The sequence below is a fragment of the Zeus faber genome (assembly GCF_960531495.2).
Source record: "Zeus faber genome assembly, chromosome: 19".
Classification (NCBI taxonomy): domain Eukaryota; kingdom Metazoa; phylum Chordata; class Actinopteri; order Zeiformes; family Zeidae; genus Zeus; species Zeus faber.
This window is the reverse complement of record NC_137206.1, coordinates 748,729-764,620: the sequence shown is the minus strand read 5'-3', so window position 1 is coordinate 764,620 and position 15,892 is coordinate 748,729. Positions and strand designations below refer to the sequence as shown.

The 15,892-nt window shown below is 45.7% G+C and overlaps 1 protein-coding gene across 1 annotated transcript; it reads left to right on the top strand.

The window, feature by feature from the left end:
- The first annotated feature begins 4,044 nt into the window (after positions 1 to 4,044).
- LOC307245242 (ADP-ribosyl cyclase/cyclic ADP-ribose hydrolase 1-like) lies at positions 4,045 to 14,232 on the top strand. Its single transcript, XM_080020714.1, has 12 exons — positions 4,045 to 4,156; positions 5,419 to 5,545; positions 6,430 to 6,616; positions 6,966 to 7,089; positions 9,367 to 9,493; positions 10,444 to 10,579; positions 11,851 to 11,933; positions 12,035 to 12,108; positions 12,202 to 12,294; positions 12,696 to 12,782; positions 13,788 to 13,963; positions 14,162 to 14,232. Exons 3-11 carry the CDS (start codon positions 6,562 to 6,564, stop codon positions 13,894 to 13,896), a joined length of 888 nt encoding a protein of 295 aa, XP_079876840.1. The 5' UTR covers positions 4,045 to 4,156; positions 5,419 to 5,545; positions 6,430 to 6,561; the 3' UTR covers positions 13,897 to 13,963; positions 14,162 to 14,232.
- The last annotated feature ends 1,660 nt before the right edge of the window (positions 14,233 to 15,892 follow it).

Sequence of the window (15,892 nt, the reverse complement as noted above, 5' to 3'; positions counted from 1 at the left end):
TTCCACCGCGGATCACTTCCTCATTTACTCAAAGCGGACAGCAGCAGGAGTCATGTCCCATTAACGCCTGTTTTATTAGTCCTAATGCCGCGTTTACACCAAAAGCGCCGGGGCGGCGCACCTCCATACAAAGTCAACGTATAGACGCGTTCCAGTCGCCTGGAACGCGTCTAACGCGGCATTAGGACTAATAAAACACCAAATAAGATTCAAAAAGATTTGGAAGTTTATTTTCAACACTATTGATATGGTTAGTAGTCAACATATAAGATGGATCGGCCGGTGAATTGCGTTGCGTATCGAACATCTCCGATGGAGAACTGTGAAGGCTGGAGGGGTGTGTGTGTGTGTGTGTGTGTGTGTGTGTGTGTGTGTGTGTGTGTGTGTGTGTGTGTATATGTGTGTGTGTGTGTGTGTGTGTGTGTGTGTGTGTGTGTGTGTGTGTGTGTGTGTGTGTGTGTGTGTGTGTGTGTGTGTGTGTGTGTGTGTGTGTGTGTGTGTGTGTGTCGCGACTCGCGAGCTGCAGGAGGAGGACCGACTGAAAGCTGCTTTAAGGGAAGGGACCATTGAGTTCTGGAAAAGTGTGCCAATGGAAAAATGCCCCAATGTCAAACGGGCTGCGCTTAAGATACTGTCAAAGAATTGCTTCGAGTGGCAACAACGGAATTCAAGCCAGATTTGAAGAGCATTGTTCAAGACAAGGAATGCCAGAAGTCCCACTAAGCAACATGCATAGTAAGAGAAAAACGCTATTGTTAATTATTATATTTTTGTTTGTGGACTTGGTTGAACTGAGAGGCATACCGCGGAAACGCAGTACTTTCAGTACTTACAGTACTTACTTTTTTTTTTTCAAAAATGTGGCCGGGGCTCCGGAACACCTAGTCCCAGGTATATGTGGATGGCCAAAGCATCAGATCGTGTATGGTAGGCAAGAGCCAAAACTGATTCTTAAAGGTTAGGGTTTAAGGGACACTATTGAATAAATTGACCCAACATGAAAAAAATACATCCTTATCATTAAACCCGAAGTCCAATTCCCCCCTCTATGAATAAATAAACAACAGTACTTTTTGAACTGAGAGTTTGTGTGTGTGAGACAGTGCACACAATGTTAATTGGTGAAAATAACTGGCCTGTGGTCTTAGTACTCCATCCATCCATCCATCTTCAACCGATTATCCTTAGTCGGGTCGCGGGGGCTAGGAGTCAATTTCTGTCATTATCATGTTGGTGTGTGACATTTACAATAAATCTGGCTGAGCAGAGGTCTGTGTGTGTGTGTGTGTGTGTGAGGAAGGGATGGGGTGATGTTCATGTGTGCCCATGTGTATGATGTGGCTCTTTGCAGTAACACAGTAAAAAAAGTGGCTCTTAGTCTCTGACTGGTTGGCCACCCCTGCTCTAATGTCCTCATTCTTAATCCTGTTCATCCTTGTCCCCCCCAATGAAAACCTCCACATCCTCAACTCTGCCACCTCCACCTCATCCACCTGCCTTTTTGTCAGTGCCACCGCCTCTAAACCTTACAACATGGCTGCTCTCACTGCCGTCCTGTACACCTTCCCCTTCACTCTTGCGGGAAACCTTCTGTCACAGATCACTCCAGACACTCTTCTCCACCCACTCCACCCTGCCTGTACTCTCTTCTCCACCCACACCGCCCTGCCTGTACTCTCTTCTCCTCCTCTCTCCCGCACTCTCCACTGCTTTGGATGGTCGACCCCAAATACTTGAACTCATCCGCCTTCTCCACCTCCACTCCTTGCATTCTCAGCTTTTCTCCGCCCTCCCTCCCATTCAGGCACATGTATTGTGTCTTACTCCTGCTGACTTTCATTCCTCTTCTCTCTAATGCTGCCTCCACTTCTCCAGGCTCTCCTCCACCTGCTCCCTACTCTCGCTACAGATCACAATTTCATCCGTGAACATCATAGTCCACAGAGACTCCTGCCTGATTTCATCTGTTAACCTGTCCATCACCACTGCAAAGAAGAAAGGGCTCAGAGCTGATCCTTGATGCAGTCCCACCTCCACTTTGATGCCTTCGCCACGCCTACTGCACACCTTACTACTGTCTGACTGCCCTCATACATATCCTGTACCACTCTTACCTACTTCTCATTTTATCTTTGGCTCTTCTTTCACTCTCTTCCTCTTCTTGGCCTCCAGAGTCATCCTACAGACCACCATCCCATGCTGCCTAGCAACACACTCCCCTACCACCACATTGCAGTCACTAATGTCTGTCAGATTGCACCTCCCGCATAAGATGGAGTCCACCTGTGTGCACCTTCCTCCACTCTTGTATGTCACCCTGTGTACCTCCCTCTTCTTGAAATACATATTCGCAACAGCCAATTCCATCCTTTTGGTGAAATCCACCATCTGTCCTCCCACATTCCTCTCCTTGACACCATACCTACCTGTCACCTTCTCGTCACCTACGTCTCTGGTCCCTTGGCCAACATGCCCATTGAGATCTGCTCCAACGACCACTCTCTCTCCCTTGGGGACGCTCTCCACCACTACATCCAACTCACTAAAGAATTCTTCTTTCTCTTCCATCTCCCAACTTGAGGAGCGTACACACTGACCACATTCATTATCACCCCATCAATGTCCAGCTTCATGCTCATCACTCTGTCCCACACTCTGGTCACCTCCAAAACACTCTTGACATATTCTTCTTCTTTGTACCTGGCTGTGATACTCCTGGCCTTACTCCCCTTCCACCTGGTCTCTTGTACACATAGTACATCTACCTTCCTTCTCTCCATCATGTCAGCCAGCTCTCTCTCTTTACCCTTCATAGTGCCAACGTTCAAAGTTCCTACTCTCAACTCTACTCTCCTTCCCTTCTTCCTCTCCTGCTGTGTCTGGACACACCTTCCCCCTCTTCTTCTTCTTCTTCTTCTTCTTGGGCCGACAGTAGCACAATTTCCGCTGGCACCCTGTTGGCTAACGGCACCAGTGGCGGTTGTTGTTATCCCGGGCCTCGACCAATCCGGTATGGAAATCAGACTTGTTGTCATCATGTTTGATTTGCATGGTTTTTACGCCGGATGCCCTTCCTGACGCAACCCTCTCTATTCATCAGGGCTTGGAACTGGTACTGATGATGCACTGGCTTGTGCACAGTGGCTAGATTAGAAGAGATTAGTAGAAGATCCTACTATAATAATAATAATAATAATAATAATAATAATAATAATAATAATAATAATAATAATAATAATAATAATAATAATAATAATAATAATAATAACAATTATTATTATGAATAATAATAATAATAATAATAATAATAATAATAATAATTATAATAATTCTCACAAAAACAATGGGGTTTCTGCACTTCGTGCTGGGCCCCTAATAACCTTTATTTGTATTACACCTTTAATGACATATAAATGATGCTACTTTTGTTTGTAATCTGGTTTACACAACACATTATTTAAGACATTATTTATGTGGATTGAGACATATATTTATGTAATTTTATTTATAATCTCTTGAACTTGAACTTGAACTTGAACTTATTTATTAATTTGCATGTCGCGTATGACAAGTCCTATACACAGTAAAGGTTATTATTGTTATTGTTATTATTGTTATTATTATAAATTTGTGAATTGAGAGGCCGACTTCCTTCCATAGTTTCTACTTCCTGTCCTGGGTCCCTAATGAGAGTCATGTGAAGCTGCAGTTGGGAGCAGGAGGCCGTGGGGGAAGGAAAGGGAAGAAATACAAATTAAATCAAGTCCTGTGTGTGTGTGTGTGTGTGTGTGTGTGTGTGTGTGTGTGTGTGTGTGTGTGTGTGTGTCTGTGTCCCATCTGTGTGTGTGTGTGTGTGTGTGTGTGTGTGTGTGTGTGTGTGTGTGTGTGTCTGTGTCTGTGTCTGTGTCCCATCTGTGTGTGTGTGTGTGTGTGTGTGTGTGTGTGTGTGTGTGTGTGTGTGTGTGTGTGTGTCTGTGTCTGTGTCCCATCTGTGTGTGTGTGTGTGTGTGTGTGTGTGTGTGTGTGTGTGTGTGTGTGTGTGTGTGTCTGTGTCTGTGTCCCATCTCGCGACGACGGTCTGGAGAAGAGGGATCGGAGGGTCACAGCACAACCACCCAAAAGAAGAAGATCTGACGAGGAGTCCACACCCAACACGGTGAGAGCTGTTCCCATGGCGACTGGACTATTATTATTATTATTATTATTATTATTATGAACTATATGAAGCGATTTTCCATTAGTGGTGAAAAGTAACTCAGTACAACTACGTTGTTACTCTCCTTAAGTACATGAAGTATCTGTATAATTTGTACCTTCAGTCTGTTCAGTTTTTGGAAACTTTGGTATTTGGTATTTGGAACTTTGAAACTTTGTTTCCCAAAAGTTTCAGTTAAAATATCTGCAACACGTCCAACTGGAAGATGAAGCTTTATAAGTTTATTCTATCCTGCTTTCTTTCTTTCCTTCTTTCTTTCTTTCTTTCTTTCTTTCTTTTTCGTTCTTCTGTCTTTCTTTCTTTCTTTCTGTTTTTCTTTCCATCTTTCTTTATTCCATTCTTTCCTTCTCTTTCTTTTTAGTTTTACAATTGGCATTCCTTTTAACACAAATTATATCCCTCTGTATCACTTTTCCATTACCATTTCCTTCGTTCTTTCCTTCTTCTTTCAGTTCACATTCCTCTCCTCCTCTCAGTACTTTGTTGTGCTGCTGCTGATGTGACCTTTAGATGAAAGAAGACGTTTGGGCACCATGCCAGTGCCACACCCACGGCTCTGTGGACATTTTGTTTATTCCACTGAAACCTAATCGTCCTCACGTAGGACATGGGGAGTGTCCTATTGAGCCGCCAACCTGAGTTTTGGCAGCGCTTTAAAACGGAACAAAACAAAAAAACAGAACAAAACACAGTTGATGAAAAGTCTTCACAAAGATGCTTAACTGACTAACTGAAAGGCAGCTGTCGATGCCAAAGTATTAGCAGCAAACCTGCCTTTAGTTAGATCAATATTTAAATGTCAGTTATCACAACTAAACATTTATATTTTTGGCTGCACAAATTATTTCCCGAAGTTTTGCAATGTGTGTGTGTATATATATATATATACATACATACTGTGTATATATATATATATATTAGATTTGACCTTAAAGGTGTAGTGTGTGGAATTTTGGGAACAGACTTTGCAGAAATTGAATATAATATTGATCAGTATGGTTGAATTAGTGTGTAATCCCATGAAAATAAGAATGGTTGTGAATGAGGTGTTTTTTATCTACATAAGGAGGGGGTACGCTTCAAGGAGGCCGCCATGTTGCACGCCATGGGGTTATATTTTAATTACAATCACAGCTGGAGTCATTTTTGTAACGCAGCTAGCCACGCCACCTGAAAATCTGCCATCGCTGGATGTGTTGCAGGTGACATCACAAGGGGGAGACGGGACAGAGCGAGTGCTGCAGTCAACAGCGCCTTGTCGTCTTTCTTTTATTCTACATTTACATTTATTTCCCACTTCCACACTCGTACGAAACCAAGAAGCTGAAGGTGACTTTATTTAGTAAAAACTGAATTTATCAGTGTAAATATTCTTTACGTCTAGAAATTAAATCCTTAACACAGTACTTCACCATCCTAAATATCTGTGAAACTAACTGACTGAGCAGCACCCTGCTACTGTGCTGTGGCAGACAGGCGACCACGCCCCCCTGTGACGTCCACACCCCCCCTGTGACGTCCACGCGACGTTCACGCGTGTGACGTTCACACCCCCCTGTGATGTCCACACCCCCCCGTGACGTCCACACCCCCCTGTGACGTCCACGCCCCCTGTGACGTCCACGGCCCCTGTGATGTCAACGGCCCCCTGTGATGTCAACGGCCCCCTGTGACGTCCACGCCCCCTGTGACGTCCACACCCCCTGTGACGTCCACGCCCCCTGTGATGTCAACGGCCCCCTGTGACGTCCACGCCCCCTGTGACGTCCACGCCCCCTGTGACATCCACACCCCCTGTGATGTCAACGGCCCCCTGTGACGTCCACGCCCCCTGTGACGTCCACGCCCCCTGTGACGTCCACGCTCCCTGTGACGTCCACGCCCCCTGTGACGTCCACGCCCCCTGTGATGTCAACGGCCCCCTGTGACGTCCACGCCCCCTGTGACGTCCACGCCCCCTGTGACGTCCACGCCCCCTGTGACGTCCACGCCCCCTGTGACATCCACGCCCCCTGTGACGTCCACGCCCCCTGTGACGTCCACGCCCCCTGTGACGTCCACGCCCCCTGTGACATCCACGCCCCCTGTGACGTCCACGCCCCCTGTGACGTCCACGCCCCCTGTGACGTCCACGCCCCCTGTGACGCCCACGCCCCCTGTGACGCCCACACCCAGATGTTGTTACACATGCGTGTTGTTACACATCACCACAGGAGATCGTCCAGCTGTGAGCAGCACTGAGGTGGCTCAGGGTCCAGGCCTTCCAGGCCCTCCAGGTCCGCCAGGTCTTGAGGGTCCTCCAGGGTTTCCAGGTCCTCCACATCTTCCAGGTCTTCCAGGTCATCATGGACTGGTGGACTGGTGTGAATCCTGCACTTTGGTCGTGCAGGATTCACATCTGTAAGTTGCTCCTCCTGATTACTTCTTCATTCCTGTCCATCCTTTGAATTGATCTGGTTTCCATCCATCTTTTTATTTATTTCTATTCTTTCTTTCTTTCTTTCTTTCTTTCTTTCTTTCTTTCTTTCTTTCCTCCCTTGATCCATTTCCATCCCAAACTGATTCAGTGTTTATCTTTATTCTTCGGCTCCACCCGCTCATTCTTTCTTTCATTTCTTTCTTTCTCCTGTCCTTTCATCTTTCCATTTTCATTGCGCATCTATTCAACGTTTCATCTTCCACTGTATCTCTCATCCGCCCGCCCATGTCTTCTTTCCTTCATCTCCCCTTTTCTTCTTCACTTTCACAGGTGTCATTGTTCTGTCGGTCTGTCCGGAGGTACTGAGATCGGAGGGAGGAACGACTCCAAACTTGAAGCACATTGTGATTGGTCGATGCTACAGCTACATCAGGCTGGTCAACCCCACTTTGAGGTAACGCTCACCTGGGGATATTGTGTCTTGTCCGATTACCATTGGCGTCCAATGCTTTCGAGTTAATATGCGGGATTCTGAGAAATCATGGTCTCATTGGGTATATCTGCATGACAAATACGGCCCCGCCTCTAAGCTCTGTCGCAAATCAGCGGCAGAACTGCGTAACGGTTACGGCAGCAGTATACGTCGCAGTTCCTTGCGTTTTCTGCCGTGGGAGCGAGTGTAAACAAACATGGATGGAGGAACGTGGGGCGACACAACACAAGGTGAGGGTGGAGGACCCAGCCCACACCAGCTGCTTTCTCATTCTTCTTCAACGATGGCCTGGTTGTGTCATTACCAATCAGTGCAAACAGATGCACAAATCCCCAAACGCCTACCAGCCTGAGAGAGCAGCTATCAGGTTACATTTTTTACCCCAATTAACAATATAAAGAAGATGGTTTAAAAAAAACCATGTAATTTTTACAGGCAGCGAAAAATGCAGGAAAAATGTGGATGTTCTATGTTTGCAGGTATAGAAGGTATTTCCACAAAAGGGCCTGGCCGTCTCTCTGCCACGGCGCACTAGCATGTTCAGTTGGTTAGTTAGATATTGAGGATGGTGAAGTACTGTGTTTGTGGAGATAGATTTACCAATACAAATAAAAACAAAATAAAACAAGATAAATTACAAAGCTGAGGCCACGGGCTGGCAGAGTGGGGGGGGGGTTTATTTGGAGTATTTACACCAAAAATTTCCAGTTTTTCCAAAATAACCTGAGTATTTCTCTCGTTCACATCTTTCCATTAAAGAGTTGAAGAGAATGACAGAGAGACGTGCGTGACGCCGTCGCACGGCGCAGGCCGTCCCACGTGGCAGGCTATGAAACAGTTGCTGTGTAGAACATTAGCAGACACGTTGCCGCCAAGCATGGTAACTATGCTAACAACTTGTCATCTGAAGAGAGGGCAACTACTGCTGCAAGGTTAGCAGCAAAATTAGCAGCTCAGCAAAACAGAGGAGTTGAGTTGACGGAGTTGAACAAAGCTCAACTCCGTCAAACTGGAGACGATGTCCAGTACGCTGCAACTGAAGCAGACAACGTCTTAAACATCCACAGTTAACACAGAGGATGCTGCTGTTATTTGGCTCTACCATAGAGTATGAACAGAGGATGCTGCTGGTATTTGGCTCTACCATAGAGTATGAACAGACGTTCAGTGTGTCACAGGCGGAACAGGCCACAGATCCCAGCTTACTGATCAACACCTGAGCACTGTCCTACACATTTCCACAACCAAAATGGCACCAGATTTTGATGCGCTGGCAAAAAAGGGAAAAGCAGCAAAACTGTTCTCATTAAATCCATCGATGGGGAGTTGTTGTATTTTTTATTTAAAAATGAATTTATTTATTAAAAAATAGGATAAGAGGAAATAGATTTCACATGTATTTTACACTTTATTCTTGCTCATTTTTCACCTCATCTACTAATGGTCTGGCCCGCCGGTCAGTTTTACAAACGAAATGTCGCCCTCGAGCCAAAAAGTTTGCCCACCCCTGGTCTAGAGTAGCCTACAAGGCTGGTGGATTGAGATTTGAGTGTTCAGACTGAGGTCGCTTTCAGAAAACAAATCAGACCCGTGTCTGATTGAGGAGCATGTGAAGGAATCGGAAAGATCAGATTCCATGTGATTTGTGCTGTTCACACTCAAAAAAAAAACTGATCTGAGTCACATATCAGCAAAATAAAATCAGATTCGGGAGCTTTTATCTGCAGTGTGAACGAAGCCTTAGTTCTGCTCACATTTTTAGTTTTGAAAGTAGGAAATAAATCTAAATTTTGATTAAAAACACTCCACCAAGTCGCCGTTCACTGCAGCACTCGCTCTGTCCCCCCCATGTGACGTCACATTCAAGATCACGGGCGATGTCCCATTTTTAGGTGGGCGTGGCTAATTGAGTTACAAAGATCAGGCCGGCTGTAATTCTATATGAAACAAAACTGAAAATAATTATTGAATTGAAGTGCGACGTCATTCCCCCGATGCAGTCGTTCACTGGGGATTCCAGCCTGCAAGTTTCCCTTTAAAGGTTTTTCAAAGACTCCACTGTTAACCAGCTATACCTAAACTGGGGTGTGTGTGTGTGTGTGTGTGTGTGTGCGTGTGTGTGTGTGTGTGTGTGTGTGTGTGTGTGTGTGTGTGTGTGTGTGTGTGTGTGTGTGTGTGTGTGTGTGTGTGTGTCTGTGTGTGTGTCTGTGTATGTGTGTGTGTGTGTGTGTGTTTAAGTTATGACTGCGAGGAGATCTGGCGTCACTTTGAGGCAGCCGTGGTGCCACGCCCTTCCTGCGGCGTCCGGGTAAAGGACTACAGACACATGTTTCACGCCATGCCGCAGCTCTGGCCCTGCGACCAGGTGAGAGGCACAATCTATTGATCAATCTATCCATCTATCATCTATTGATCAGTCTATCTTGGGTGTGGGGGTGGTGTGGTTTGAACAGCCACACCTGTCCTGGGTCTAGTAATTGGGCCCAGGATCAGGGTGGCTGTATGCCACTTGCTGATTAGAGAAATCAACGAGAAACAGGTAAAACCCCCGTCCCCACACACACAGGAGAGGAGCCCTTGTCGTGACATGTTGTCCATCTGCTCCGGGCTTGTTCCACGTAGTCCCCTCTCTACAATAAACTGGTGTATATTCTATTCCCTCATCTGTGTCTCTGCGTCAGAGCACCCTAAAACACCACTCAGGTGGCGTGTGGCAGTGTACTATATCTATCTACTATTGACTATACTATTGATCTGTACTATTGATCGTTCTTCACTCCATTCTCATGTACTGTGTGTTGGATTCCTGCCCCATTTTCATTCTGTGAGAGTTCAGAGCGAGGACTGAAATGCAGACACTGAGGGGAAGAAGAAGGTGAGAAGAAGAGGCAGTCAATGAGGCAGAATGAGGTTCTTGAATCTAATGAAACTCACTGGAAAATCTAAACTTGCAAACAAACATACATGGCAAGGTGATGAACCAATACGTATGTGGATATTTTTGAAATGTAGTACTGCATTTTGGCCCCGTCTGCATGAAAACAGCATTTTAGGGAACTGAGCTTTTGGAAATGGTCTTCCAGGGTGAAGATTTATTTTTCTAGCTTTGCATGTATTGCATGTGTGTACTTTATTATTTTGTTATTTCTACCTCAAGGCCATTAAAAAAATGGTTAGGGTGGTTGTAACATTTGGGAAATACATCTCCCTGAATTCTCCTCTGCATTATGGCATCTAAAGGCCACTTCTGCAGCTTCTGCATTATTCCATTCCTTCATTCCTTTGCCCCTCCGTTCACTTGTTCCCTCGTTCCAGTTCCTGTTCTGGAGTAAGACCCGGGGGGTGATGCACGGCTACACCACCGCCTTCCCGCGCTCCTGGACGCTGGAGCGGACGCTGGTGGGATACATGTTCAACGACCTGATCTGGTGCGGACACGAGGAGGACACAGGTGGATGGAGGGATGGAGGGATGGAGGGATTGATGATGAATGGATGGATGGAAGGATGGATGGAGGGATGGATGGATGGGTGGAGGGATGGATGGGTGGATGGATGGATGGATGGATAGATAGATGGAGGGGCAGATGGATGGATGGAAGGAGGGGTGGATGAATGGATGGATGGATGGATGTATTGATGGACGGATGGATGGATGGATGGATGGATGGATGGACGGGTGGAGTGATGGATGGAGGGTTGGATGGATGGATGATGGAGGGATGGCTGGACAGATGGAGGGATGGATGGAGGGTTGGATGGAGGGTTGGAGGGATGGATGTATGGAGGAATGGAGGGATGTATGGATGGAGGGATGGATGGAGGGATGGGTGGAAGGAAAGACAACCAGAGACGACACTGTGTTCAATGGAAACTCTGAAAACTGTAACTCAGCAGCATCTTCGCACCGCAGGAAGTTCAAAGACCCTTTAGAGGAAACGTCCCTTTTCTCCTGTGTCCGCACGGCGTGATCCAGGAACCGTCGCAGTCGTTAAAACATCGTTATTGAGGGAGATTTCAACTTAATGACACAGGAGGAACATTGAGTGACGCATATACACACAAACACTATTTATTTACAAAACATAAAATCTCTGTTCAACAAAACCACTCTCAGTAGACACAACGGACTCTGAGCGACATCACCACAGGTTGAACTCCGTGCAGCCCCACCGCGTCGCACCGCCGCTCGGTAAAGAAGGAGGCGACACAACATCCATCCTTAGAGGTTGGTCACACTCGCGTTAAAGAAAAGATCCAAACAAATCTCAGAAAACAAAGTTGTGAAACGACGAGCGAAAAGAGCAATGCTGTGTTCAATGTCAACTCGCGAAATTGTAACTCGTGCTGCATTCCGTGCTGTGGGGATGGTAGCTCAGGAGGTAGAGCTGGTCGTCTAGCAATCTAAAGGTTGCTGGTTGGATCCCAGGCTCCTCCTGCTAGCATGCTGTAGTGTCCTTGAGCAAGACACTTAACCCCTATTGCTCCTGATGGCTGCGTCCGTCAGCGTGTGAACAATTGTAAGTCGCTTTGGATAAAAGCGTCTGCTAAATGTAATGTAATTTCACAGAACCCTGAAAACTGTAATACTTACCTAACACCACTAAACTGGAACTTGTATATTGCTGCTTGCAATTATATTAATTATTATTATCATTATTGTTATTATTTTTATTTTTATTTTTTATTTATTTTGTTAATAATGTGAATGTTTTTTGGACAGCGTTTAATTTCCATTCCTGCCCCAAGTGGTCAGCGTGCGTCCACCACCCGGTCTACTCGCTGTGGCGGCAGGCCTCCCAGAACGTGAGTTTAGCGAGAAAATGCGACTTTCAGGAACATTCCACCATCATAAAATCAACTGTTTCCCGTTACCTCTGCGCTCACACACCTGTATGTTTTGGTAGTTTGCAGAGACGGCGTGCGGCAACATCACGGTGCTGCTGAACGGTTCCCTGCAGGAGGCGTTCAGCAGGGAGAGGTGCGGTTTAGCACGCGGGTGTAGCACGCGGACGTAGTCCTAATAGCATTGAACCTTTTTTACGCGTCACGCTCGTTTCTCTTCCCGTCGCAGCATGTTCGGCAGCGTGGAGTTGGACGGCCTCAACCCCCGCATGGTGCATTACGTCAACATCAAGGTGGTTTCCAACCTCGAGGGCCCCTTCATGTGAGGAGACGGCCAATGCCACCAAGCTTCAGCTGCTTGTGTTTCCTGGTGTTTCCTGGTGTTTCTTCGTGTTTCTCCGTGTTTCTCCGTGTTTCTCCGTGTTTCTTCGTGGTTCTTCGTGGTTCTCCGTGTTTCTTTGTGTTTCTTTGTGTTTCTTCAAATGGGGATGGTAGCTCAGGAGGTAGAGCTGGTGGTCTAGTCATCTAAAGGTTGCTGGTTGGATCCCAGGCTCCTCCTGCTAGCATGCTGTAGTGTCCTTGAGCAAGACACTTAACCCCTAATTGCTCCTGATGCCTGCGTCTGTCGGTGTTTGAATAATTGTAAGTCGCTTTGGATAAAAGCCTCTGATCAATGTAATGTTCTTTGTGTACTGGACGTCTTCTTTTTCCTGGTTTCTGCAGAGAATCGTGCGATCGAGGATCCATCGTGGACCTCATTCACATCCTCCGGTCCAGAGGGTTCCGCTGGACCTGCGCAGACGACGATCTGTGAGTGGAATATGCTTTAGGAGGTTTCCTATTTCGTTTTCCATCCAGAGACGAATGGGGTCACCAGGTTGGTTCTGATTCACATTGGATCAGTTGAAAGGAATGTTTGAATTAGAAGTGTGTAGAATTTAGTGGCATAGAGTGGTGAGGTTGAAGACTGCGACAGCCTGAATACCAAGCTAACATTAGCAAAGTAATGCTAAAAAGCTATTTCATTGTGGCCGTTGAGTCTGATAGCCAGATAGCGTTAGCAGGATACATATTTTATTATCCGTTTGCAGAGTCAAAGAGCAGATAGACCCAGCAACATTACAGAGGTCAGAGGGCAAGGAAGAGGATTTGGTTTGTCCGTTCTGGGCTACTGTAGAAGAAACATGGCGGTGCAACATGGTGTAAGGACGCTCCTTATGTTGATAAAAACGGCTCATTCTAAGGTGATGCCAACACAACAATTCTTATTTTTATGGGATTATTCACTCATTAAAATAAAATCATTTAAATAAACGTATGCATTATTATATCCCATTTCTGCCAAGTCTCTTCCCTAAATTGTACACACTGCCTCTTTAAATTTGTGATATCCATATTTTTTAGGTGGTCTCAACTTGAAATTGAGAAATTAAGATACTCATTTTAAGTATATTTATATTTAAAAAATATAAATATACATTAAACAAATGAAAGCATCTTTTTTAATAAAAATTTGTAATAATGAACTTTGTTTTAAGTCTCGTATTGCTACTTACACGCTAATGCTTACACTAGCTAGTGGCGCCATCTTGTGACACTTAAAGTTATTGCGACGTTGCTGTGGACTATTTCAAAATCGATATTCCGTCTCAATGTTTTATTATATCCAGTGAAGAAGCGGGATAATGTGCAGCCAGTCGCTCATTATCCCAAATGAACCCCCTCGGGGCTTATTTGGGGATAACGAGCGTCTGTACATAATTGTCGTAGTTCCCCTGGAGTCATGAAAGAATGTGATGAAAAACTCCTCCACAGAACCCTGAAGGTCCTCCAGTGCGTCCAGAACCCCAGAGCGTCCGGCTGCCGGGCCTGCGCCGACAGCCTGAAAAGGACCCCAACGACCCCCCCGTCCGGCGGAGCATGAGCCGCAGGGGGGCTCCGCTGCAGCGGGCGGAGATCCGCGCCCACGCCGGAGGCAAACACACAGATAGGTGGATTTTAACTCTCCGCACCTGGAGTCCTCCAACTCCACCTTTCCATTTTCCAGCTGCAGTTTCAATGTAGTCCAAATAAAGTGCTTCTTATATCCATTCTTGTGCTGCGTGAAGAACGGCTGCATCTCTTGTCGACATGTTGTTTATTTTCACGCGGTACAAATTTTATTGTCCATCTTTTCGTGGCATGTGGAGTTCCCTGTCGTCGGAAAGAACTTGGAGATCTGAGGTCGACCCAAGGATCTCAAGTGGAACCAGAGTCGTAGCAACACAATTATCAAACCAATGAATGGATGGAAAACAATAACTGAAATAAATGTAAATAAAATAACCAAAACAACACTTTAAATGGTGGGATTCTGCTTGAGAGGAACTGGAGCACAGCAGAATACAGGCAGGGAATTTGGAAATGTTGACAATTGTTATTGAATAGAAAGAAATAGAAATTAAATAAATGAAGCAGTATTATTGGGAAAATTTATGTTATGAAATATAAATATTATTATTATTATTAAGAAGAAGAAGAAGAAGAATTAATTGTTTATGAGCTGTTATTACACCGGTTAAACATTAAATTAATTGGGCCCTATTTGAATTCTTTTTATGTACAATTGAAATGACATATTGATATAATTTACACTAAAATCTGACGTATGGGAGACTGTTTTCCCGGTGTGGGCGTACCCTCGTTAGGGACCCTCATCGGGTGCATTTCCCGGGGACGTGGACCCCCGCCTCTAAGTCCAGGCTCCCTGCTGTGAGGCTGGTGGCGGTCCCGGCCTCAGGCATTTAAAATATGATTTGGTTATTGAAGAATGTGATAGACAGTTTCAAATGGCTCTTTTAATAGACGCAATTATTTTTATAATATACGAGATATTCATTGCGACTTTAGACTAGTCTACAGCCTGTTAATTACCGCATAAAGGTGCTCGTCAAAAGCTGCTTCTATTCTTCTGAATGTGTTGGAAACACCAGCAAAAGACTGAACATTTATTGTTGTTCAAGTTTGTTTTTAAATGAAAAGCTCTCTGGTGTTTCATGCACGCCTCCAGTCACGTGGGCGTTTTCATCTTTTCTTCCTCCAACCAACCCAGCAATGAAAAAATCGGTCTTCTCGCCAATTCATGTTTGGTCAACTATTTGGGGACAGCCCTACAAACCAGCTTGATAGCGCCACCATGTGACCTGCCAACCCGTCACCTTCCACATCAACGTTGGTAGGAATGTTCCAGTCGGTGGTGTCAACATGTTCTCCCAGTGTTACGATGATACCTCAACCCAGCCGTGCTCCGGCGGGTCATCTCCCAAATAGGAGCCTTTCTGTGTGGAGTTTGCATGTTCTCCCCGTGCTCACATGGGGTTTCCTCCACCTCACGTCAGTAAGGACCCCCCTCAAAAAACATGCACACATCATGGTCTGACCAGCGATGGACACTTATCACCTGGTCCCCGGGCGCGTCCACGTACGCTGCCCACTGCTCCTGCTGTGGCCCCGGAGGAAGGACAAGCCAGGATGGTTAAATGCAGAGGAACCATTTCACCGGCCTCCATCCAAAGCATGTGCATGTGTGTGTGTGTGTGTGTGTGTGTGTGTGTGTGTGCAAGCATGTGTTGTAGTGTGGTGTGTTGTGTGACAAATAAAGACTGTTTCTTCTTCTTCTTCAACTAGAGTTATGAGGCATTGTGTGATTATCCACAGTAAATACGCTCAGGCTATGCATGCATGGACCCATCAAAAGCAAACTGCACTTATTCACAGTTATCTCCAAAGCGTGTGCACCAAGTTTTGTGAAATTCCACCAATCACATAAGGAGATACACGTTTTTGTCATTTATAGTGCCTCCTACTGTGAATGTTTTGCATAATTTGGCACATGTGTTCCAATACCTCTGCCTATTTTCCCTGTTCAGTTTTGTGAAGAT

Excerpts from the sequence above, each read along its gene's own strand:
- LOC307245242 (XM_080020714.1), top strand. The coding sequence starts at position 6,562 with ATGGACTGGTGGACTGGTGTGAATCCTGCACTTTGGTCGTGCAGGATT. Across the intron at positions 9,494-10,443 it reads AGCTCTGGCCCTGCGACCAG|TTCCTGTTCTGGAGTAAGAC; the intron begins GTGAGAGGCACA and ends CCCTCGTTCCAG. Across the intron at positions 12,783-13,787 it reads ACCTGCGCAGACGACGATCT|AACCCTGAAGGTCCTCCAGT; the intron begins GTGAGTGGAATA and ends ACTCCTCCACAG.